This window comes from Phaethon lepturus, unplaced genomic scaffold (genome assembly GCF_000687285.1).
Source record: "Phaethon lepturus isolate BGI_N335 unplaced genomic scaffold, ASM68728v1 scaffold7497, whole genome shotgun sequence".
In the NCBI taxonomy this organism is placed as follows: domain Eukaryota; kingdom Metazoa; phylum Chordata; class Aves; order Phaethontiformes; family Phaethontidae; genus Phaethon; species Phaethon lepturus.
The window spans coordinates 1-23,586 of record NW_010553963.1 but is presented as its reverse complement, the minus strand read 5'-3'; the positions used below and the strand labels follow the sequence as shown (position 1 = coordinate 23,586).

The 23,586-nt window shown below is 41.8% G+C and overlaps 1 protein-coding gene across 1 annotated transcript; it reads right to left on the bottom strand.

Annotated features, from left to right (window-relative positions):
* Positions 1-335: 335 nt before the first annotated feature.
* On the bottom strand, positions 336-9,304 carry LOC104616202 (visinin-like protein 1; the record flags this gene model as incomplete). The annotated part of the gene is made up of 3 exons (XM_010291668.1): positions 336-1,364; positions 2,293-2,508; positions 9,283-9,304. Coding segments are annotated over 3 exons (436 nt in total), but the record flags the coding sequence as incomplete, so codon positions are not given.
* Between the last annotated feature and the right edge of the window lie 14,282 nt (positions 9,305-23,586).

Genomic DNA, 23,586 nt, shown 5'->3' with positions numbered 1-23,586 from the left:
TTAAACCCAGGGTAGTTTAGTGTCATATGGTAAGAGGAAAGACTTCAGGAGGGAGAAACATTAAAAGACCAGGTTTAGGCCGAGCAGATAAACTGTATTTGACTTTGAGCTAGCTTAAAAAGTTGTGTAAGCACAGGTCCAGTAGGTATACTGTTAAATCTTAGCATTAGCATCTTAGAGGATAAACAGCTGCTTTGTTGGTAAATACAAGAACTACTACTTCTGGTTTTGTATAATACGACTCTTCTAGTGAGTGAGTGGAAAGAAGTTTTCTTCATGCTTTCATAATGAAATATATATTTCCCAGTAGTACAGTGACAGATAATTAAAGAGATTGAATTTTTTTTTCTGTTACCGTGATGAAGACGTGAAATAAGAATTAGGGGAAAAGGTCAAATGTTATAAATTTATTTTGGGACATATATATTGCAACCTCTGTGGAAGCTTTTGAAAATTCAGGCAAAGATCAATACACTTCCAATAAAACCTTTAAACTTCCAATAAAACAATATTTTAAACATTATATATATATTTATATATACTTTTAATTAAAGGGATCATTTTAGCAGGGTTTTCTTTTTTTTTATACTGCATTCCTCTGACATAGCTCTTTCCAGATTGAAGGGATGCAAATGAGGTAAGAATTAAGGCAAACCTAAAAGGCATGCAAATGAAGTACATTTATATCCACTGACAATACAAGCACATGTGTGGATCAGACTTAAGAGCTGAGGAACTCTTCCCCTCTGTCTGTCCAGTACTACTTTACAGCAGAATGGTGACATGATTTATAATAAACAGTTAACATTGCCATGGGAATTCAGTGTCACTAACATTACTCAGTCTAGGAGACACAGAGCTAGCATCAGTAAAACATGAACAATAAATAATATAATTCACTGCAGCACAGGACTGCTGCACAGGCTTCAGAGGAATAGGATTGTTATGAAATGACATTGCACACATCACATTGTGGCAGTTTATTTTTATAATATATACTTTTAAAATTCTTTAGCAAATGACATTCTCATGCACACAAGTGTTTCAAACACAAGAAGCAAGTCCATTTATAGGTAGTCCAAGCAAATTTTTGTGTGTGTGGAAATAGCTGCAAACTGAATGGAACATTAAACTTCTGTGCAGTCTATGATGCATTGTACACGAGCTCATTTTTGAATGTCACACTGCAGGAGTAATACAATGGAAGGATCGCTCTTTGCAGCTTCTTTGAATTCATCCAGTGTGATCTGGTCATCTTTGTTCTTATCCATCTTACTGAAGATCTTGTCTACCCGCTGCTCAGGCGTCAGACCATCCTCATTCATTTTCATCATTATCACAGTGCCCACCATTTTGTAGATGGCCTTTGGAAAGAAACCAAATAGAAAATTCAACATAAGAATTACAACCTGATTTTTTGATGTGATCAAATTCTGGAAAGATAGTCCAACAATAAAACGATTGCCAGTTTCCCTAAAGTTTTTTTTCCTTCCCCCCACCCTTAGAATCAGATGTCCATAAATTTAAAACAAGTAAGAACATGTTTTACTTTCTTTAGGTTTATTTCGGTGCTTGCGTTTTGCATCCTGGAATGAATTTCTTTGGCTTTCTGTTTCATGGTGCAAAACTGTTGCAACCTATTCTCTGGATCAACTGTTTATTTGTATTTTATTCACTCCATTGAATTATTTCACATAAGTTCTGAATAATCGGTTTTAGCAGTCATCACCTTTTAATAGCTTTCTGTGTGTACATCTGAGTAAGATCTGGTATTAAGTACTGTGGCAGATAATGAGGGAGGTCAACTTTATCCTTCCTGTTATATGCTGTGGTCATCTTAAAGCCCATCTGTGAGAGCTCACTTAAAATAGTCTGTTGTTATCCCTGTAAATTTCTGTAATCATCTGAAGTTAATCTCCAGTAAGGTTTCAGCTACTTGAGCTACAAACCACTAATTTCATGGGTGTCAAGTGATTTTGAGATGGGCTTTGTAAATCCTTTGCTGTGCTGTTCTTTACGGTTAATCAGTTCATCAGGAAAAAATTACCTCTGGATATTTAAAAGCTAATATGCACGTACGTATTCTCTGTAATTCTCAGATTACATCTATTCAAAAGTTAGTGTGCTTGCACCACGTAGGCATGAGTCCGTGTACACTGAATGTGTGTAATGTACGCTTTTATCGATACCCTACAGCCTCTTGTGTACTTAAAATCTAAAGAGTATGTGAACGAGTAATCAAATTTTACTAATATTCAGACATGTTACTTTTAAGTATCATATTGGTCTCACCTCTATGATTTCCAGCATTTCCACTCTTGTAATTTTACCATCACCGTCCAGGTCGTACATGTTGAAGGCCCAGTTCAGCTTTTGCTCAAAACTGCCTCGTGAGGTGATGGACAGGGCACAAATGAACTCTCTGAAGTCGATGGTCCCATCTCCGTTTTTATCAAAGGTTCGGAAGGCGTGCTGGGCAAACTTTGAAGCATCTCCATATGGAAAGAACTACAAAATAAAATAATAAATAGAACTGTGGGCAATGCGAGGGAGCAAGCTATGTACCTGCCTGCAAAGTACCGAAGTGAGGCATTCATGAAGAGTTGCTCGTGGGCTTTGTGTGAAACTGAGGGTGTGCAATGTAAGCTTCCCTAACAGTTACAGTGTAATGATTATTAAAAACTTATTTCTACAAAAATCTCTTAGCTTACTGCAAACTATATTACAAATATATTTAATGATAATTTAAAGCTAAATTAACTAGGTGATCCTTAAAATGTTGGGTGCAAATGGGAAATTATATGTCATATTCTTTTACTACGAGATATAGAAACCAAGGTGCGTTTTAATGGTGTGTTTTCTGCCTGGGAGCAATCAGCCCTTGACTTGTTGCAACCAAGTAGTTGTGTGGGCTTGTTGTTATATAACTTTATTTAAAAAACCAAACAATCCACCCATAGCATAAAAAAACAGGAACATATCTTCTCTTCTGCCAACCAACATAATACAAATACCTAAGATGACAACAGATTCAGTTAAACAATACAAGGCGAGGCTTTTCACATTTAATATCCATTATTGGTGAACACTGCAACTGACTGTAGCTTAACAAAGTATTTTAAATAACCATAATACGTAGGTTTTCAGCTGATAGCTTTTCCCTCGAGAAGTGTATGATTTAAGTCATTTGAGACGGTAGTTGTTCTTTCTATAGCCCAGACTCAAGAAAACATTACCTCTTAAAGGGAATTTTAAACCAGTGTTGAAGTCTCATTGCAGTGGGACAGCCATGTCCTTCTGTGCTTTTAAAAATTCCACTTCTTAGCAAGTATTGCATTTAATAATGTAAGTTTGAAGCAAAGGCTTCGGCGGCAGCCGAGGAAGTGGGTCTGCATGCTACAATTTTCCATTTTCCTGGCCAGAGCTTTCACTGCAGGCTGACAGTTGCTGTGGTCACCTGTGAAAGCTCTTGAACAATATACTCAAATTTCAAGGAGGATCTTGGGGATCTCACAGCATATACAGAAACGGGCACTACTAATTGTCTGACTAAATACAGATGTAGCATATGGCAAGCCTTTGCTGCTTTTCCTTTGAGGAGGCCAAATGACCATTTGGATACCACATCTTGCCCTAAAAAGTGCAAAACTTAGTTCACAGCCTGCTGCCTGCAACAAATTTGTAGCCATGCAGGTCATGTCAGGAGCCACTGCTGCATTGCCAAAAGGGTCCTACCCTGAATGTTTCCTTTGAACTTACTGTTTTTTCTGATACCAACTTTTCAGACACAATTCTGGACAACTTTTGCACTGCTGCAAGGTATGACTGCTATGCAATCTCTTCTCTGGCTCAGTGGCATTATAGTCAATGCAAAATCTTCCATGAACTTTGCCCCGCTCCATCCATTCAGAATATTGCCCTGTGGTGAATTACCTCCTAAAAGGATGCAAATCTCTGAATCCCAGAAGAGGTATCAGATATGCTCATCTCACTTCCCAGGTGTCTTTTTGGGAAGATACTTGAACACGGTGTCGAGAGAGAGGGCCACTGTACCCATTCCAGTGGTATTTTGTCCAGCTTAACACAGCCGTTAAAGCTGCTGTTTTCTCATTTGACCTTGTATGGGTCAGCATCCAGCTGCTGCTTCTGCACCCCTTCCCCACGAGCTGAAAGAGGCGTTTGGTATCGTCTCCTCCTGAAAAAGTAACTTACGTGACTGTACTCAATCCAGCCCCTCTTTCTGTTTTGATAATCCAAACTGATGGAGCTGTAAATACCTCAAGATACTGTCGGCTCTTTTCTGTACTTTCTGTTTCTTGACCTTTAAAAATTTTTGGACTGCGGTATGGTAAGCATGATTGGGCTTGTAAACACATACAGAGATATATGGATTCTCTGATACAATTCAGGACTGCGGTGACTGCAGCTACCAAACCTTGCTGAATTGCTCTTCTAGTGCAGACCTCAACCTTTTGTCAAAGCAAACAGAGCTCCCCTCACGGGAGGGCTCTTTGGGCTCACAGTCCTACATTTGGCCGTGTCAGAACAAAGTTATGTGAATGTTATCCAAAACCTCAAAGTTATTTGCATGCTATTGAAAATCCTGCTCACTGCTTCCTCTTCTTCATGATAAACCTTTCCCCCAACTTCTGTACCAGTTTTTAACATAGGTGATATTTAAGTATGAGCATAGATAGAGGTACACTTCTGCTGACCACTGGTGACAAGTGGCTCCAGTGCCCTATAGCTCCATAGGGACTCCACTGCTCCCCCCTTCTATTCTTGGGAGATTTCTGGTTGTTCAAAGCTGAAAAAAACAATCTCTTGCTTTTTAAATCTGTACTGACCACTGTCCTGTGACATATGTGTTACAAAACAAAATACTTCAAAATTTTACAGTCTTCCAAGTGTTTCTGTTAAGAGCTGATGATTGCTGAGGATGCTGCTTGATCAGTATTTCTGTGACTCTGTCACTCCACAACCTCTATAACAGAAAGGCAAGTAGCTAGAAGGAAATGGGATTGTCCTTTTCCCTGCCCAAGATCCCTTCAGGTGCTATTCTGCTTCGATCCAGACTGAGAAATGGTGCAAATGTACTTACTGGTGGAACCAAAGAACTGAAAAATGCAGTGAAGAAGCTCACCTACAAAAATGGCTAAGAAGTGACAGGCACCCAGAAATACTCAAGAGCCCAAGAATGAAGCGGGTATTAGGAGGCGTCAGTGGCTGGAGATGCCAAAGACCATTTCTAAATTATTCTTGGGGAAGCATGAACATTGTCATTCAGTCTCCCATTAGAGGAGCAGAAGCAAGATGTGCCTACCTCTTGTGCTAGTCATGCCATCAGCCTGGCGCAGCAGGGAGAAAAGCATCCTTCTAATTTTTTCATCACAGACAAGACAACGAATTTTTCTCTTCCGAGGTGAGGAAGGCAGTGGTGCTGCTCAGAGCTGCCTTGGCATTTACAGCCTGGTAAGGTGAACAAATGGCATTGACACTGTTTCCTCCCACCTCTATTTGCTTCCTTCTAGGGAGCAAATGCAGTAAAAGGTCCTTTAGGGACGGAAGGCACGCTTCTTCAGGCTGTACCTGCTGATTTGTAATATCCTTAGCTCAGAACAACTAAAAAACATTGTCAAAACTTGTTTAGAAACCTGCTTGAAGACTTCCATTGGCCTGTTTTGAAATGATTCATAAATATGAAATGGAGTAAAAGAAAAACAAAACAATTACAGAGCAAAAGACGCCAGCTCTGGTAAAACATTGTTTGACTATTAAAATACAGTGAGGCCCTAGCAAGGTGTAAAGGCCTTTTTTTCCATAAAGACACAGACTGTTAACTGCTTTAAGACTAGTCTAAGGCAAGTGGCAGAGACAGGGGTCACTGGAAGACAAACATCCGATTTGGGCAGGGGGGGATATGGGGGTAGTTTAATCTCATACGGGACTCTGACATGAGCTCAGCGAATGCCTCAGAAACCAGTAAAGAAACACCGCCTCCAGCCACTGGGCAAGTCAGTGGGTTCTTCAGGCTCCTCTGCAAGCCCTTGTCCAGGTGATCAATCCACATGTGATAGCAACCAGTTCCCTTCTGCTGCAGCGGTGCTACTGAAAAGCGCACTCTCACTTTATATGCCAGCATTGTCTCCTGCTTTACCTTTTTCATCTCTAAATCAAGACAAACTATACCTGCCTGGGCTTTTTACAGCAGTCATTTCCACAAGTGACCAAACACTGGTCATTCCTTTGTTTCTGCTTCTCCAGTCTCATCTCTTGCCTGTCTGTCCTTTTTCTGACCAGTTAGATCAACGTGCTGATGTGTGAAGAAAAGGTTATCTCTACAGACAACTACCAATTAGGAAAGGAAAAAGAAAGAGAAAAATAAGTCCCCCTTGTTCTGCTTCTAAATCTTGGAGAAGGTGGTCTTGCAGGTACTTAGCTCCCAGAATGTTTCTGGATGCTTTTCCCATAGCTGGGGGGGGGGCTTTCAAAGGGTCCCAGAATAAGAATATTCCAGCAAATAGCATCAACAAATTCTACATACTGAAGTCTTGGGGAAACTGATCAAATATCTAGAAATATTTATTTGCTTGGCTGAAGATGCTTCTATCATCTTTGAAGCAACTGTGTGACCAACTATTCAGATCATCTTTGGGAGGAAGTTACTGAAAAAGCATAAAGCATATGAAAAAGCATATGGCTAAAGCTTTAGCATATGGCTAAAACATAAAGAAAAAAACAAAACCAAAAGCAATACACTTTCCCAAATTCCCCAGTGATGGGGGGAGCCAAAACAGAAGGGTCTCTCTCTGAGGTTGCGGGAATCTATAGGTGGGCCTGAGAGGTGCTTTGTTTTTCATGCAATGTTTTATCAAGTTTGAGATGCATTTCTATTAAGAGGGAAATTCTGCTATAAATGGGGGAAAACTGAATTAGAGTAGTGTATAGAAAGCTGAACATGCTGCCTACACATGCCCATGGGTGACATGACTCGGTCACTGATGTAAGGTCACAGCTTCCAGCACCGAGGTGGGAGATCAGGAGGTGGCACAGGGCTTCTGTATCCCAGGCTTGGAGAAGATGGAGGAAGCAGCCGCCGATTCCCCAGGAGCTGAGATGCCCCTTTCGGGGCTCGGCAGTGCCACGCTCTGCCGAGGGCCGAGGCAGCGAAGAGGGATGAGCGAGGCACAGCCAGCGCAGGGAGCAGCACAAGCATCGTCGGGCGCCAGCACGTGAAAAGAAACCTTGCATTGTCTCCCATGGGAAAAATCTTGTACAGTTGTTTCTGTTACACTTTAGGAAGGAGTTACCCTTTTTATCTACTTTGGTAGGGTTTTCTTTCCCCCCTTTAAGAAGTTTGCTAGGGACCCAGTTCACCTTTGTAAGCGGGGAACATGATAACTTTGAGAATCAGAAGTTTTGGCTGCTGGTAGAAGCTCAGACGGGTATTTTTTATAGCAAACCTCTTAAATTTGACCCCAGATGCCGATAGCCGCTGGTCAAGCCCCATCTTACAGAACCTCAGAAGTAAGAAGCCCTTTGAAGTGTATTTGCTCAACAGCTCTAACAGCTGTTACCCACAATCTTTCCTGTAGAGGGACCAAGTTCAGACTTGAGGTTTTATCCCCACCTCCGTACATCATGCATCTGATACGGTCTCCCACTTCGCAGAGCCACAGCATTGAGTCTGTTTGAAACTACAGTACGTGAATGCTGTGGACATTTTCACCGTGAGATAAAGCTGCGGTGGTATTTTGGTCACTGAGGGGGATGCCTGTGATGACTGGGGAGCAGGTTGCTGCTCAATAGTTTTCCAAGAGGATGAAGGTCTGGGCTCCTGCCAGCAGTACAAACGCAGGAGTAAAGGAGGTAAGAAAAATGAATACTTTTTCATTCTCTCCTTCAGAAAAAAATAATTGTAACTTACTATAACTTACCATACTCTTGCACTTTATGTGTTAAGGCATGAGAAGGGAGAGATGTACGGGCTGTGACCGTTGGAACCTGCCGGGAAGGTTGAGCATCTCTGGCAGCAGGATGACCTGCAGGGCTGCAGCCTGTGCCCACCAGCACCCCTTTGTACAGAACTGAACACTAATGTAACAAGAGCTTAACCACAGCAGCACAAAAAGACACAGCCTGTACATTTGTCCTTCTGGAAGAGATTTGACTGCCCTGGGAATACACAGCTCAAGGGCAGGTGAGGACAGATGCACCTTTAAAATAGACAAAGAGACATTTTCAAGACTTCCTGAGGATGCGTGGATTAAGAATGGGTAAGGCACAGCTTGCCTCTCTTATTCATGTTATGTCTCACCCTTATTCTCCTATGCCAGAGGAGTCAATGTGAGAGGTTGTCAGCTGCCTCCATGCCCGGCGCTGGAGCAGGGAGGGCTGGCAGAGAGAGCATCCCACCAAGGGTGGTGGGACCAGTGGGGAGGGGACCAGGGACAGGGCAAGGCTGAGCAGGAGGGGGCCGTCAGCAGGAGCGCCTGTGGGTGAGAGCCACAGCAACGCTCTGGATCGGCGCCGTGCATCGGTCTTTGGTCAATGGAGAGCGGCTTCTCCGAAGAGCCAACCTAAAGTGCTCCAATTAGGTGTCGGAGACTTCTAACCTTGACTGGCTGTAGGGGGAGCAGAGGAATCATTAATCTTAAATTATGCTTTTTTATCGCAAAGTAAGTCTTCACAGTCCCGGGCAGGGAGATTCTAGTGCTTGCAATTCTCAGACTAGGCCTCTTCCTAGCTATCTCCTACATACTTTTGGCCGAACAAGTGTTTTCAGTGCTTGCCTACAAAACAGACTTTCCACAATCACAGCAGTGGGATGATGCAACTTCCTTTCCCTGCTGAAAGGTCTCAGCTTGGACGTGGAAACCCCACACTCACTTCCCTCCCCTACCTGAGATGAGATGAATGGGCAGCTCAGGAGAAAGCACCAGCTACAGCACAGAATCGATCAGGAAACGATGAGTTCCCAAGCTTGTGTGAACTAATATTAAAGGGATCACAAAGAGAACAACCTTTTTTTTTTAACAAATTAGTGGTTGAGTAGCTCCTCTAGGAGAAAGAAATTTGGATTCTAGCATTTCCCCCACTAAACATATTTAAAAATGTACTTTAACTAAGGTAATTTTCACAATTCTCTTTTCCTCTCATCGGCATCTTAGCCGCTACGATACTAAGCACAATGTATATTTTTAGCAGTATGGGCCAATGCAAATGATCCAGTTACTTCAGTGGGTTTTGAATTGGGCTTATGATCGTGATAAATCTCAAAGCATTTCCATACAACTTTCTAGCTCTGTCAAAGGTTTTTTCCCTGAGTTACTATTCATTGGATGAGCTCTTTAATGGACTGAAACACATCCAAATGTTGTTATTCAAGTACAGACCCCCAAGGGCCTTTAGCAATCAAGGCAAAGCCCTCAAAGGGACACAGGCAACGAAGGGTACTGAGCAATCACACTCATAGCCAGGTCTCTCACCACTTTAAGGTGTCCATATGTTTTGGCTGTGGATTTCCAAGGGCTTTCCTCACACAGCTCTTCTGTCTAGACTTTGGAGATCCTGTTCCCAGAGGCAATTAATCACACCTTACTTGTGCTGAAGTCCTTCTGTGGCTCCTATCCCCAACTGCCCTTTAAATGAAAAGCATTTAGATGCATTTAGATAACCACTGAGGATTTGAGTCTCAGAGCTCTCCGAGGCAAAACTCTGCTACAGAGACATAACAGGCAATGAATGAGCACCCAAGAATTTGGCTCCACAGAAGCAGAAGTAATTTCAGCAGCTATGCATGCTTCCATTAACAATTTAATAAAACGTTAAGGGATTTGCATCCCAGAGATACAGATGTTCCTGTCCTGCTCCCAACTCTCAGTCAGAGTAGCAGCACATCAGCACAGAAAAGCACATCACATGCCTTCGAAAGGTCTGGGGCCGTCTTGTTCATATGCATTGAGAATAAAGTGAGGATGAGAACAATTCAATTTCATTACTGAAATTCCAGGAGGTGGAATTGGACCATGTGTCTACGCTGTGCTAGAGGTGGGGTGCTGTAACAGATCCAGACTCGATGTTCAGATGTGTGGTATAGATGGGACCTTCTTCTCAGCCTTCTCCTTATCCTCTGTTCCTTCCCACCCTACATTATCACTCCGTTACGCAGAGAAATTCCAGGAGATGTCTGAAAGATCTTGCAATAGCTCATGCCCAGTTACAGCGCAGATGCCAGTGATGTCCACATGAGCTGAAGCAAGTGCTGCACTAATAGGGCTGATGAGCATCCAGGGTCCCTGCTCCACCATGGAACAGACAGAGGAAAATGGGCATGTTGGTTGGGTTTTGAGGGGTAATGATGCATGTAAAAACTGCCTGGAATAGCAGCAGGGTTTTGTAGAAAACATTTCAAAGCTGAGCGCCTTGCCCAACCACATCTTGTGTGTACTACCAGGATAGTTAGTTTAAAAATCTTCTGCTAAGCTATTTTTACTTTTCAGATGAAACTGGAAAGAGCAAGCATGGTCCTAACAAACTCTGTTCACGGTTAGCGATTTGTATCTCCTCTGTCTTCCAAAATACGAATAAATGAATAAAAAAGGTACTATTGTATCAGAGTTTGTACCTTTTGAAATCCAAGCTCAATGTATTACTCTTAGGCACTAATGTAATCCAAGAAGCAGCAAGATTATCAAAGCAGACAATGATATTTAGAGTATCCATGTGCAGGACTGCAGCTTCTGCTGATGCAATACGCAATGAAGCAACTGCATCGATGTATTTTTTTCTCTTACATGTTAATATAACTACACTGCTTCAGAAGTCATATTCATTTTGTGCTCCTCCAACAGCTGCCTTTACTGGCAGCAAAACATTATCAGTTTTCTTGTTTCTCCCTCTTCTCCCAGTCGATCTCCAAAGGGTTATTATCTCCTTCCAGCTTGTCATACATGTACCAAAGCACTTCACACCCAAAGCATGTGAGTCTTTGCTCGGTATCTCTGAGAAAGGTCATTTTCTGGTTTGACTCTAGCCTTTTTATTGTGTTTTACACAAACAAAAGGTTGACTGGGCTGACCCACTGGAAAAATGCAGGATAGGAGCATGCAATACCACAACCCAGTACTGCAGGTCTGCATGGATTTTACCAGCCAGATTCCTTCAGAGCAATCAAGGTCTTCTCTCGAGTCAGCCAAAAAATGAGTCTGATTATGTTTTGCTGAGTCTCAGGAAAGAGATCACCCCACAGGATTACCCCATAGGATTACAATGGATCGATACATAGGAATCTGGGCTTCAGGCTGTCAGGGTAGAGACCTGAACCTTTCAACACTGTCAAAATTCAGTGCTGCAAAGCAGAAACCAGCATGGTATTTTCTGCAGCAAGGAAAATAAAAAAATAAGACATCAGAGATAAAGCATCAGTTGCAGAGCAAGAACAATACAGAAACCTGTGAAAAAAACCCTTATACACTTTCCCAGAGCTAATCGTCACAGTAAAAGCCCTCCAGCCTTTTGCCCCCATAGATGCTGAGCCTGGTATAGCTGCACTCTTAAGCACATCTGCAGTGTAAGGTAGGAATGTCCCACCCAGGAGAACTACCTCCAGCCACCTGGCTTCAGCTTCTGGAGGGTCCCAGGGCAGTGGGCAGCATCCACAGCCGGGGGTCTGTAGGCTTCAGCAGCAGCTGAGCCACAGGGCTGAGCCTCTGGCAAGGATAATCTCGAGGACCACCAAAGACCAGAGTCTAATTGACTATTTAGATCCAGGTCTCAGTTCTCCACGTGTAAATTTGTGAGATATCCCCACCTCAGAGGCGCGCTGTGAGGATAAACACAACAAAGGATTGCGACTATTTCAGATGCTGCTGCAGTGGGAGTCATACAACTTGCAAGAACCAGGGAGAACTGCCAAACCTCATGGATGTTTACTGCTTATATCTCTGCTTGGTAGCTTTAATGCTGCGAACACGAATGCATATAGACACATGGGGAGGCTTAAAAGCAGCTGTTCTTCACATAACGAAGAAATATTTAGAAGAGCCAAGAAATCTGATTTCTCCCCTTCACGGGGAAAATTCACAACTTGCAGAGGCTGAAGTGGGATCAGAGAAGATTCTTTCCCAGACCTCCAAGGACAGTAACTAGCTCTTACAATACTATTAAGGACTAAGTCACCCTGTCTTGCAGATGTTTTTAGCCACTGCAGAAATGCTCATTTGAGGTATACGGAGAAGAAATATATGAGAATTTAGGAGTTGACCTTCAATTATCAATACCAGTTCCTTGCAATTATGTGAGATGGGTTAAGAGACCAGAGAATAAGCGCACACCACAGGCCATGATAAAGCAAGAGCCACAGTAAAAACCAAAAGCTACAGTCAGCATATGCCAAGGAGTTGGAGGAAGATGGATGGGAAAAGAGAAGCCACGCTGCTGCTTCTCAAACGTTCATCTGGCAGAGTCTACCTCTGAAAAAAACTTTCAACCTGAAAAGTTAATCTCTATATTCACATTTGTGGGGAATTAGTCATTAAGTAGCAGGAAATGGATCGATTTTCAATCTCAGCTTTTCTCTGATTAGATTTGGACAATAAGAAACTTAATTGAGCTGTGGTAGTGCTATAGGTCAATACATTAGGAGATCAGTTATTACTCAGAGCTAATAAAAAAAAGTCTTCAGAGAGAATTGTCATCAAAACAATTAGTATTGCTAGTGCATAACACCACAACTACCACTGATTAAATGTTATTTCTCTTTGATCTTCCTTAACTGAGCAGCAGCACTGGAACACTCTATTTATTTTGTTTGGCACAGTCTTCCACTATCCCAAGGTCAGTGATAGCACAGGGCTATGACAATGTCAGGATCCTGCTGTGCTGTAGCTATGCCCCAGCCTAATTGCAACATCCTTTTTCTTGACACCATGTTATCTCTTTAGGAATCTGGGAACATACCAGCTGGAGAATACACTGATCTGGGACATGTCTTTTTTTTTTAGCCTCTTCTTTTTTTTCCTTCTCTTCCACCCCCCACCCCCAGTAAAGATCATCTGACTCCATTTCTGAAAAAGGCTTTATTTTCCCAATGAGTTTTGGCTACAAAGGTTGAATGCTGTGCCTGCTGTCTTGTGAAGTCCTTAGTGCAAATTTCCCAAAAGAACAGGACTATAGAAGCATCAGTAAGTGCTATTTCTAGCCAAAAAGGGATTTGAAACACGAGTCACTAAAGTCTGAGACAACCATCTTATGAATACACAGATGGTATATTGGTAGAGAAAAAATTCTCATGCCTGAAATATCTGACTTGTCTCATATAATTATGTAATATGTCCTCCTAAAATTCTTATACATATGGAGTTGTTATAGCCCAGTACTGTGGAAAGGACACTGCAGAAAAGAGGAAAATGTCTGTAGCCTCAGAGAAATGAGGATTTGAAGCTCTAGATTTCAGAGTGTGCTAAACTACAAAAAACCCTTTTCTTGATATTGAGTGCAAAACCTGCCAATCCAGGAGCTACCAACAAATAGCTTTAAATTCTGGGAAGAACTATCAATTCCCTTACAAGCACAGCTCACTTCAGTGAGCTGGGAATTGGTAGACTCAGATATCTTTTCCAGTTCATAAAACCTTTGGCCGTAGAGCAGTCCATAAACCTTTCCATCCAAGGAAGAAAACTACAACCTGAAGACCAAAAAGACCAAAAGAGCGGAAAAAGAGGAAAGTTGTATGGTACCACGAGCACCTTGAGAGAATTTGGTCTGCTGAGAAAAGTACTGAGTACTCAAGAAGATAAAATGGGAAGGGCTGACTGCTCCCAAAATCAGTGTGCCCCGCTGCTCGTTGCCATCACAGGCTAGAAAAGGGAACCCCAGCCTGCACCTCCGGGCAACTCGGTCCCAGTAGGAACAAATGGAATGGGATAAGTAACCAGACTACAACCACAGTCTGTAGGTCAGTCAGTGTGCAGTGCACTTCATCCCTCCGTGCCCAACCAACCCCATGCAATAGACTGGGAGTGGTTATTTTTTCTGTTGTACTCAAAATGTTTAACAACGCCTAAGGACTAGACAGGGTTAATGACACAGAGTACTTGGGAACCCACTTGGGTAAATCCTCCTCTTTGCTTGGAGACCACACAACATCTGTCCCTAAACTCCCGTGGTCTTGGCACACAAACAAACAAAATCAGTTCTTGCTTAGAAAAAAATGCCTTGGAGGACAACGCTCTTGAGCTCACTGACATTTAAAGAAACCCCCATTTTATTTATGTGAGGTGTTGTGCACATTTGTAGTTCTATGTGAATAACAGTATTATTATTGCTATTATCTATAGTCATGATATCTAGGAATCTTGGTTGAGCAGCATTTCGATAAAACCTAAAGTTCAACATAGAAGAAAAAGAAAGAGGAAAGAGGAAAAGTCAGTGCAAGGAGCCTGGACGACTTTTCTTTGTGACTTGAATCCAATGGATTTTCCCAAAGTTGGGAAAGGAGAAAGGAATGACATAACCCATTGCGTCACCTTCTGGGAATTAAGACGTCTGGGCAGGTCTAGAATAAAACACACGTATTCAAACAATGACAGCTCTCTACCCTGTCTCCTTGTCTATTAGCTCCACAGATCAACTCCCTTAAGGGAAGGGATCTTGAACAAAGACTTTCAATGGATGAATGGAAGGATGTAAAGGAGCATTACATTCTTGTTCCATGTCTAAAATGCTGCAAGAAGGGAAAATCCTCACTGTATACAAATTATTTTTTTCCATCAGTTATGTTCTTTGCCATCTGTAGAAAGAGATGTAGACAAACTCCCTGTGGACCATATGGATCATTGCTTTTACATAGAGATGCCATCTCCCTGGATATGCTGTTGCTGTGCTAGTACTGATCATGCTTATGAACCAATGCAGACAAAATGTGGATATTGATACTACTGATACTCAGTACTAGATGGTTCCCAAAAGTGTCTGCTTTTTACACAATTGGCCAGCTAAAGAACACAGTATCATCCCAAAGAGTAGAGCTTCTCCCTGGTTTCATCCATCCTACTACAGTCAGCTCTTGGGGGATGCAGACTTCTGTGAGATCAACTTGAGTGAACTGGATGTTTGGAGGGGGGAAATTACCCACGGATTCTGTTTCCTCAGCACTGTAACTTTGTATTATCACCTTCCAGTGGGTTTCTCTGGTTTTATCCACTTTTCCAGGTATTAGACATGATAACAAGGATTCATTTTAGAGTAAACTGTAAACCTACTAGTATAAACTGGAACATGCTGCTTGTTGATTTAAGGCATTGCAAGTGAGAGGCAGGGTTGCCTTGTCTCCTGCATTTGCCTTCTGAAGTAACTTAAATCCTTCAGCACATGGTACCTTTAAATTTCAGCTCCTTTTTGCCAGGAGAAACCCACTGCTGAAGTAACAATGGGTAGAGCAGCCTCTTCTGTTACAGATAAATCAACCAGCAAAGAGCTTACCTGCCACTTGGCTCCTTTAAGATATTATAATTATTCATATACTTAGTCTATAAATGACTTAACACTAGAATGCAGTAAAAGACCACACAAAGGGATAGTATAAAATAAATTATAAAATCTGCAGAGAACAAGTTACCTTTAATTAAAAATTACCTTTATGTAAAAAGGTGAACAAAACTATACTAATAAAAAAGATGCATCAATGTGCATGCTTAGAAGAAAGATATTATCCATGCCCATTCTTTCAACACCATGATATCTCATTGCGTTCACTATTTGACACCATCATAATGACGGAAGTTTCAATAACATAGTTAGGAGTCAGCTGAAAAGGAGACACAATAAAAAATGCTTAAGCAATACACTTCTCTAATGTTGATTCCTTGCTACTTTATTTATCACACAAGTTTAGTGGAGCTACACATTCTTCTCTGGTTTAAGTTGCCCTCTGTGCACCAGGCCAACTGAAGATACCCATACCGCTTTAGTGACACATAAAATTCTGAGTGTGCCAAATGTAAAACTGATGTCTTCACTGTAGTGGTGAATGCAATTTCATTTCAAAATCAGGTCTATTTGAATCCTCAGCTACAAAAAAATCTCTAAAAACCTGAAAGCCCAGCTAAAACCACTTGCAAGAAGCAAAAGACAAGGTCTATCTATAGACTAGGCAAAGCATAACTAGAAGGATGTATCAAAATCAGTGTTTCCCATTAATATACGTTTCCTCAAAAATAAGCTCAGAAAAGTAGACTGATGCAATGTGAACTGCCCAGCAGTATAATTATGGTAACTAGCTCACACTGGGGAACAACTGTTGCTTTTCCACACTGAGTAATGAATATGAGTAATAGATTTGACTTTTTCCCTCAAGTATTCCAGTAAACATGTTAAATAAATCAGGTTGTAGGCTTTCATGAATACACAGCGACAGCTACTCAGTCCTTAGCAAGCGCACAACAATACAATAACAACAATAATGGCAAAAAAAAAAAAAATCAGTATTGGGGTGAAAATTCAAAGGAGAATTAGTCATACATGCCTTCGGATAAGTTAGCTATCATCTTCTGAGAGCAGCAGATCACATCATCTTGTACATTCTTGTACCCCAGAGTCAATAAAGATGAATAAAAAGCCCTATAGACATTGATGGCTGAACAATAAACTATGTAATCATGACCAAACTATTATGCTACCAACTGCTTTCCAGAAGGATGCTGCTTTATGCTTGGCAAGAGGGATCCTCCCAGGAACATGTGTACTTGGTGATGCCAGTTCCCAAAACATCCTTTTGAAGTTTACAGCTGGGAGATACAGCCCAATTCCTGACATCCCCAAGTTCTTTCATATTTTTTCTATGAGTTGACTGCATATAATGCTCTGTAGAGACAAGTTATTTCCAGAGGAACAGTAATGACATATATTTCACACTTACTTGATGATAAACTCACATTTCATACCAGATGTAATTAAGGATGAAAAATGATGAGCTAATTCTAGTAAGACATTAAGTTCTCAAACAAAAAAGTCAAAACCAAAGTTACAAGAAGATGAGAATAAACCAAGAAAGCATCCTCTCGATTGGTTGCTATTATCACAGAAGTAACAGGTAGGCACCATCTCCAATATGGGAGCTTTTCTGAATTTGTTCTCCTGTTGCATTCCTTTCTCAACACACTCCTGGCTTAAAGAGTCTTCTTGATAGTCAAGGGATTGTCAAGCCTCTAAACACTTCATAAATTATCTGCAGGAGGCATTCAATGAACAACCACTCTCTTAAGGCAGCTGTCTCTAGAATGCAACTAGTTTCACAGAGACTCCATGTGGCATCTTATTTAAAAATATATGACAGAGTTGGCATTTCGTCTGTTTTAGAGTTCATGCTGTCATAAAAATAGGGACCCCCCCCTCTTCTCATAGCATACGATCCTTATGGAGAGGTGTCAGCATCTTCATAACTAAAGTTACAACCAGATTTCCTGGTAAAGAAGCTTCAAAATTCCTTGCATCTTTCCTCAGTGACAGCCAAATACCTAAGGGTAATAATATTGCCCAGGCAAAGATCTTCAGCAAACCAGCCCGGGAATTCAGTCTCTGAGGACGTAACAAACACTTACTGAACAAGAAACACAGGAGAATTGTATATAGTCCCTGTTAAACAATAGGAGAGAAGAAACTTGAAATATGCCTTAGGACATGTCTAAAGAAAAATAACAGCCTACCAAGCTAACAGGCACCAGTGCTTTTTAGTGTTGTCAAATATGAAGAAGCTTCTCTTCCAGACTGGGGTCTAGGGTCCAACTAGAAACCATCACACTGGCATTTCTTCCTGCACCTGGGATGGAGCCCAGGGGATACCTAGTCCAGCTGCCAGGACAGATTTAGCAGCATCATCTGCTATGACCCTGGGCAGAGACAGCCCATGAGAAAGAAGGCAAAATGCTAAACAACAGCACCAGAGCTTTCAAATTGAACATTTTAAGCATTTGCTCAAGGAAATACCATAAGCAGTTAGCAGCAATATTTTGGGTTGTCTGATTATTCTGGAGAGAGAATTTTGAAAGCACCAAAATCTATGAAGGTCAATCAGAAACTGCTTTCTGAGGTAGCTTTGTTCTTCCTTTCTTACACAAGTGTTGGCAAGAGTCTGTACCTCTGATAGCTCAGTCTCTCCTGCTAAAGTGTAAGCAGACCACCAACTCTTAGGAAGCTCCCAGAGCTTAATGGTATTTTCACAGAACTCTGCCAGTTGGAGACTCCCTGTGTCAAGGTTTTGGCCCTCTTCATTTGGGGAATAGTGAGAGTATACTCAAAGCAAGCACAAAAAAAGGTAGATTTTTCACAGCTGTCCAGGTTACTCATGAAGAAAACCACATAAATTCAATCCAAATAAAGCCCTGCTGGCAGAGAAAGGTCTTAAATTTAATCATTTCTAACTGCTGTCAGCATCAATACTGCTTCTTCCAGCCCCACCCCAAAAAATGTTTATGCCTGGCTTCTCTTATTGACTAGATTTCTGATTGCCTCTCAGCTGTGGACAGTCCTGATATGTAATCGGTACCACAGTACCTATATATGCAATCTGTGAATATACTATAATCTGGGAGCTCCATTTGCTGACAAAATATTTTTGTGAGCTGATGTGTTTAAATGGTCTGTCACGTTTAGTTTAACAGTCAGCCCGACAAACATCAATTTAAAGCTCACTGCTTCATTCTTCTTCATCAATGGAAAGAGTTGCTGCATCTTGATGGGGTGATATATCCCAAGACAGGTTATATATCCAAACAGCAGGCATGACTTGAATCTCATTCCAGGTGAGCACTTTGTGATTTCTTGGGTTATGAAGGATTGCATGACTACAGGCTGAATACATGAATAGCTCAGTGAAGAACAAGATTTTAATTCTCAATTGAAATAAAAAGTCCCATTTCCTCATGCTGTCTTTAATTGATGACATACCTATAACTTTTCCACATTTACCAATTTACTAGACAGTCCTGTTGCATTTCCAGTAAAATGCATAAATATCTGCAATATATAACAAACTATTCTAACAGCTGATCTGAAATGACAGGGAGAGAAAGGAATGCTGTGGCACTGATGCTTGAATGCGATGCAAATTTAAGGTCACAATATCATGTGTTTGAGACCTGTCATGAAGCTGAAATAAGTGAAGCTGTCACAGCGATAGTGACAGTACAGTTCAGTACGCTGATGAAGTGAATAACATGCAGAACAACTGCAGAGCCAAGGGAAAAAACCTGTTTCTTTCCTACATAAATAGGAAAGATTTGGTTCTGTTGTCCTATGAGCACACTCTCTCTGAGATGTCAGTCCAAAGCAATGACTGAACTGTGATATGTTTATAGAGTGGCAGAACACATTGACTTTTCAACTGAAATGTATCCTTGGATATTTCTATTGCTTCAGTGGAGCTGACTGTGTTTTCACAAGAGGGCAATGGACATTTTCTAGTCACAGCAAACTAGTTTGTGCTTTTCCTTTGACAGATATCAACGCTCCCATTGCTTCAGGAGAGGTACCAATCTGTAGATTTAGCTAGCTATACCAATTTGTAAGATGAGTGGTTAATAACAGGTTTTCAATTTTAAAAAGAGCTGCTTTCACACCTACAGAAATCTGAGTGATCCTAAAGTGCCAGCATCAATCTAATCCCACAACCTACCTACACAGGTGGACACCAGAGTACCAGCAAGGCAAGGTGAGAAAACAAACGAGATCATACATAAATAAGCCACCTACAAACTCTACCACCTTTATATCTGATCCATCACCTTTTTGGGTCCATCTGCTTGGGACTTTTGGGTGGAGAGCAGTGTGGAGTATTTTCTTTAAGTAGACTTCAGGAAAACTCAAATTCCCAGGTTAAAGGGCCACCCTGCATTTGCAGACTGAGTCCCCAGTGAAGCACAGCAAGTCTGATGTCCCAGGAACACCAGAGTGGCTGCCCATGCACTGCAAAGTCAATCTGCACATGTACAACATGCCCAGGGCTGACTCCAGAAGGTGCAAAGCTCATTGTTTCAGAGCAAATTAGTTATACAACGTATAGACATTAGTTATACAACATACAGACGTTAGGAGGTGTTGACCTGTTATTCACACTGCATGGTGTAGGAGCACATAACTCCTCCCAGGATGACTACCAAGAAGTCCAGACACAACTATGAGAAACAGGACTTTCTGAATTTTGGATATTGGCAAGAATTAGCACAGCTGAATCATCTACAGCTCTCCAGCCATGAGAGTGAACAGTGCCCTAATGAGATGGCAGGCAAATTTCTGGCTGCTCCGAAAAGCCCAGGAATTACAGTTTCCATGTAAAGCAGGTGAGATCTTGGTTTCTAAATACCTTGGATCATGAATCTGATCTTCTTCCAAATTCTCCATGGAAAGGTTGGGTTTTGGTTTTAGGCATTAGATACAAATGCCAAGGCCAACCAATGAGCTTAAGATGAGGCTTTTATGTCTGTGTTATGTTTCTGAACAAGTCCCAACCATTTACTTAGAGTTAGTCATTCACATTTGAATACTGCATCATTCATGGCTTTACATTGCACTTTTAAAGCCAGGTTTTCAGCTTTACTTAAAGATTGTCTGAAGCTGAGGGAGAGTATGAAGCATGAAGGACCTAGAAGGAGCTTCCACAGTGGGGGGCTGGTTTCATACTGCCCCTGTGTCTAACGCCACTTAACATTTCTGGGCTGCTAAAATCTAGGCAGCATCCAAATAAGCTTCAGGGAACTGGCGAGCTCTGGGGCCCTGATAATAGTGACCATTTTCACTGGAAACATTTATGACATTGGAAGGAAGATTCCCCCACGTTCCTTAGCTTGCACTGAGATCCTGTAGGCTTGTCCTCCCTCTGCCTGGGTAGCAGACACAAAGAGGCTAAGGCACTGCTCTACCTCCAGAACCCCCTTCCACCAGCATCTCTTTTCAGTTTAACTTGCAAAGATAAGAGCAATTTAATCTTTCCTGCCTTCAGCTTGAAGGTTTTGTTCTAAATGTATTTTGACAGCAGAAATAAAGACAAAGTTTTAATAGAACTAACTGAACCACAAACTGAATTATGTATTTCCATTTCAGGAGACAATCTCACTGCTAATAACATCACTCTCCTTCCAAAAGCATGCATGACAGAATTCAAAGCATTTCTCTGTTCCTTCATGGTATTTTGTATCTAGCAGTAGCTATGCAGCACACAGAGCTCCCTCTTACACGTGTATGTGTCATGTGTCTCACTTGCTTTGTCCAGGAGTCAGGGTGGGACCATCTGAATTGCTGAACCAGTCTGTCTGGAAAATTTGTATGCTAGCGGATTAAAACACAGACTGAACCCTGGCAATGTCCCTGCTTTGGATCTCTGCCTAGAACCTTTATTTCTTCATATTCAGTGTTCTCTGGAAACACGCCGCAGCTGCAGGCTTTCTTTAGGACCCCCACACCAACAGTCTTCGCCCGGAATGGAAGCACATGGCAAGGCAGGGTCTAAACTGTATCGACAGCCTGGAGCATCTTAGTTTTCCAACAACGGATCTTTACTTGGTTCCCATGTCACAGAAACGACTGCAGTCACCAAGCAGTTTACTAAAGCATGGTCAAATCCGGAATAGATGCCTTGCTCACAGATTTGTTCTTAATTCGCCAAACACCCACTGAAGTCGCCAAAAGTGCCAATAAAACGAAGGCACATTTTATTCTGTGACCGCAAGGAAGGGGATTGAAAGAATTTACATCAGCTGCTAAACATATGCTCTGATGACCACCACTGGATTATTAGTAGTGACCTAGATGTAAAAAGCTTTGATCTTCTTACTCCTGGGTTATTATCCAGTTTCTAGATCTCTTAAGGTCAATGAGAGTGAACAACAATTAGGATGGGTGAGAATTGTGTGCAATATGAGAGAGAGGACCATGGAATATCGATCCCCAGACATTTCACTGAATAAAGCAGGCAGACACCGGCAAACATGATTAATAAGAGCAAGCCAGAAAACAGCATTAAATTTCAAAGAAATCTAGGGGTGAATAGCTTGAGGTAATGAGATACAAAGTCTTCCACATGTAGGTCACCAGTTTTAATCCAGCTCTCGTCATAGCAAACTCCAGTCATTAATATCTGACAGCTGTCTGGCAGCAACGTAGAATGAGATGGTGGTCCTGGTTTCATGCTAGTGGTATCTGCGAAATAAAGCATATCAACAGAACGGCAATGCTGTTAAAAATCTAGGCAGGAAGGTCAAGGACTGACTGGGCATCGAGAGAGGACCTCTGCTCCCTTACTGAAAAGCTTCACTTTCTATTAGTGTCAACTTGAGATATCTCAAGAGTAATAAATCTTCATGAAGGAACAGAGGATAAAGAAAGCAACAAACAGTTCAAAGAGAGCTGTGGAAACTGCTGCCTTAAACCCAGAGCAAGGGCCAGCTCCCCAGCTGGTGCTTCCACTGAAGTGCTAGCGCTACACCAGTCCACACTGGCCCACGGCTTCTCCCTGACACTTTCAACAAGAGCTGCACAGAAGCTGGGACGAGCAGATGGGGAGGCAGACACATGGAGCCATGGAGCCGGGGAACGAAAGCAGAGAGATGACCAAGGCCACAAAAAAGAGACTGAGAGGGAAGAAGGAGTTCTGCACAAGCTGGGGGGTTGACAACCCAGAAGATGACTTTAGCATAGGTCTTTCACCACATGAAGAGTTTATTATGTTGTTGTTCCCACTACTGTCTCTGAGGTGGGTCATAGAGGACACCATGGACTGCAGGAACAGCTCATGTGGCCACGTCTGGCTAATCCGTGCTGCCCCTCAGCCCAGGGTCCCTCTTAAGAGTCACAGCAACACACCAACCGAGAAGTAAGGTGTGGGGAGAAGATGAAGTTGTGATTTGCATAATTGGAATAAAAATGATGAATAAGAAACAGAAGTCCTTACTGCTGCCTTTTCAAAGCATTTTCTTTAGAATAAAAGAAAGGCCTCAATTTCCAAATGCAATGTGAAATGTCTAATATTAACACCAGGGAGAGAAGAGATTATTCTACAGCTTGCAAGACAGATCCTCCCAGTTGCAGATCAGAACAGGGAGTTCTAATTTCTAAGTTTAACTGAAAAATAAAAGGGTTTTTCTTTTTTTTTTTTTTTAATAAAGGTTAAGTTTAAAAATTCAACTTTGAGTTGGAAGAGCAAATGGTGACTTCCCCCCGCCCCCCAATAACTGTGCCTTTATTATTTTGGATAGATTTATCTCACTTTATCTGTCTCAAACGAGGTATTCCATCTAAGCTAGTTATCAAGGTTCCCTCAGCAGTGACTAGAGAGAAGCAATCACCTCCAACAGGAGACTTGTCTTTCATAAAATAGGAGGATGCTTGGAGTAAGTAACGTGAATTCTCCTCTTAGAAGGTGGTTAGTGGAGATGTCCAATGTATAACTAGCTTAGACTCCAACACAACAAACTTAGTGAGTTGAACATAATCTTTTGTAACCAGAGTGACTCTTCAAGCATTTCATGGACATTCTGTATGGATATCAAGGCTGTAATCAAGGCTAAGGTACTTCATGCCTTCTTTGCCTCAGTC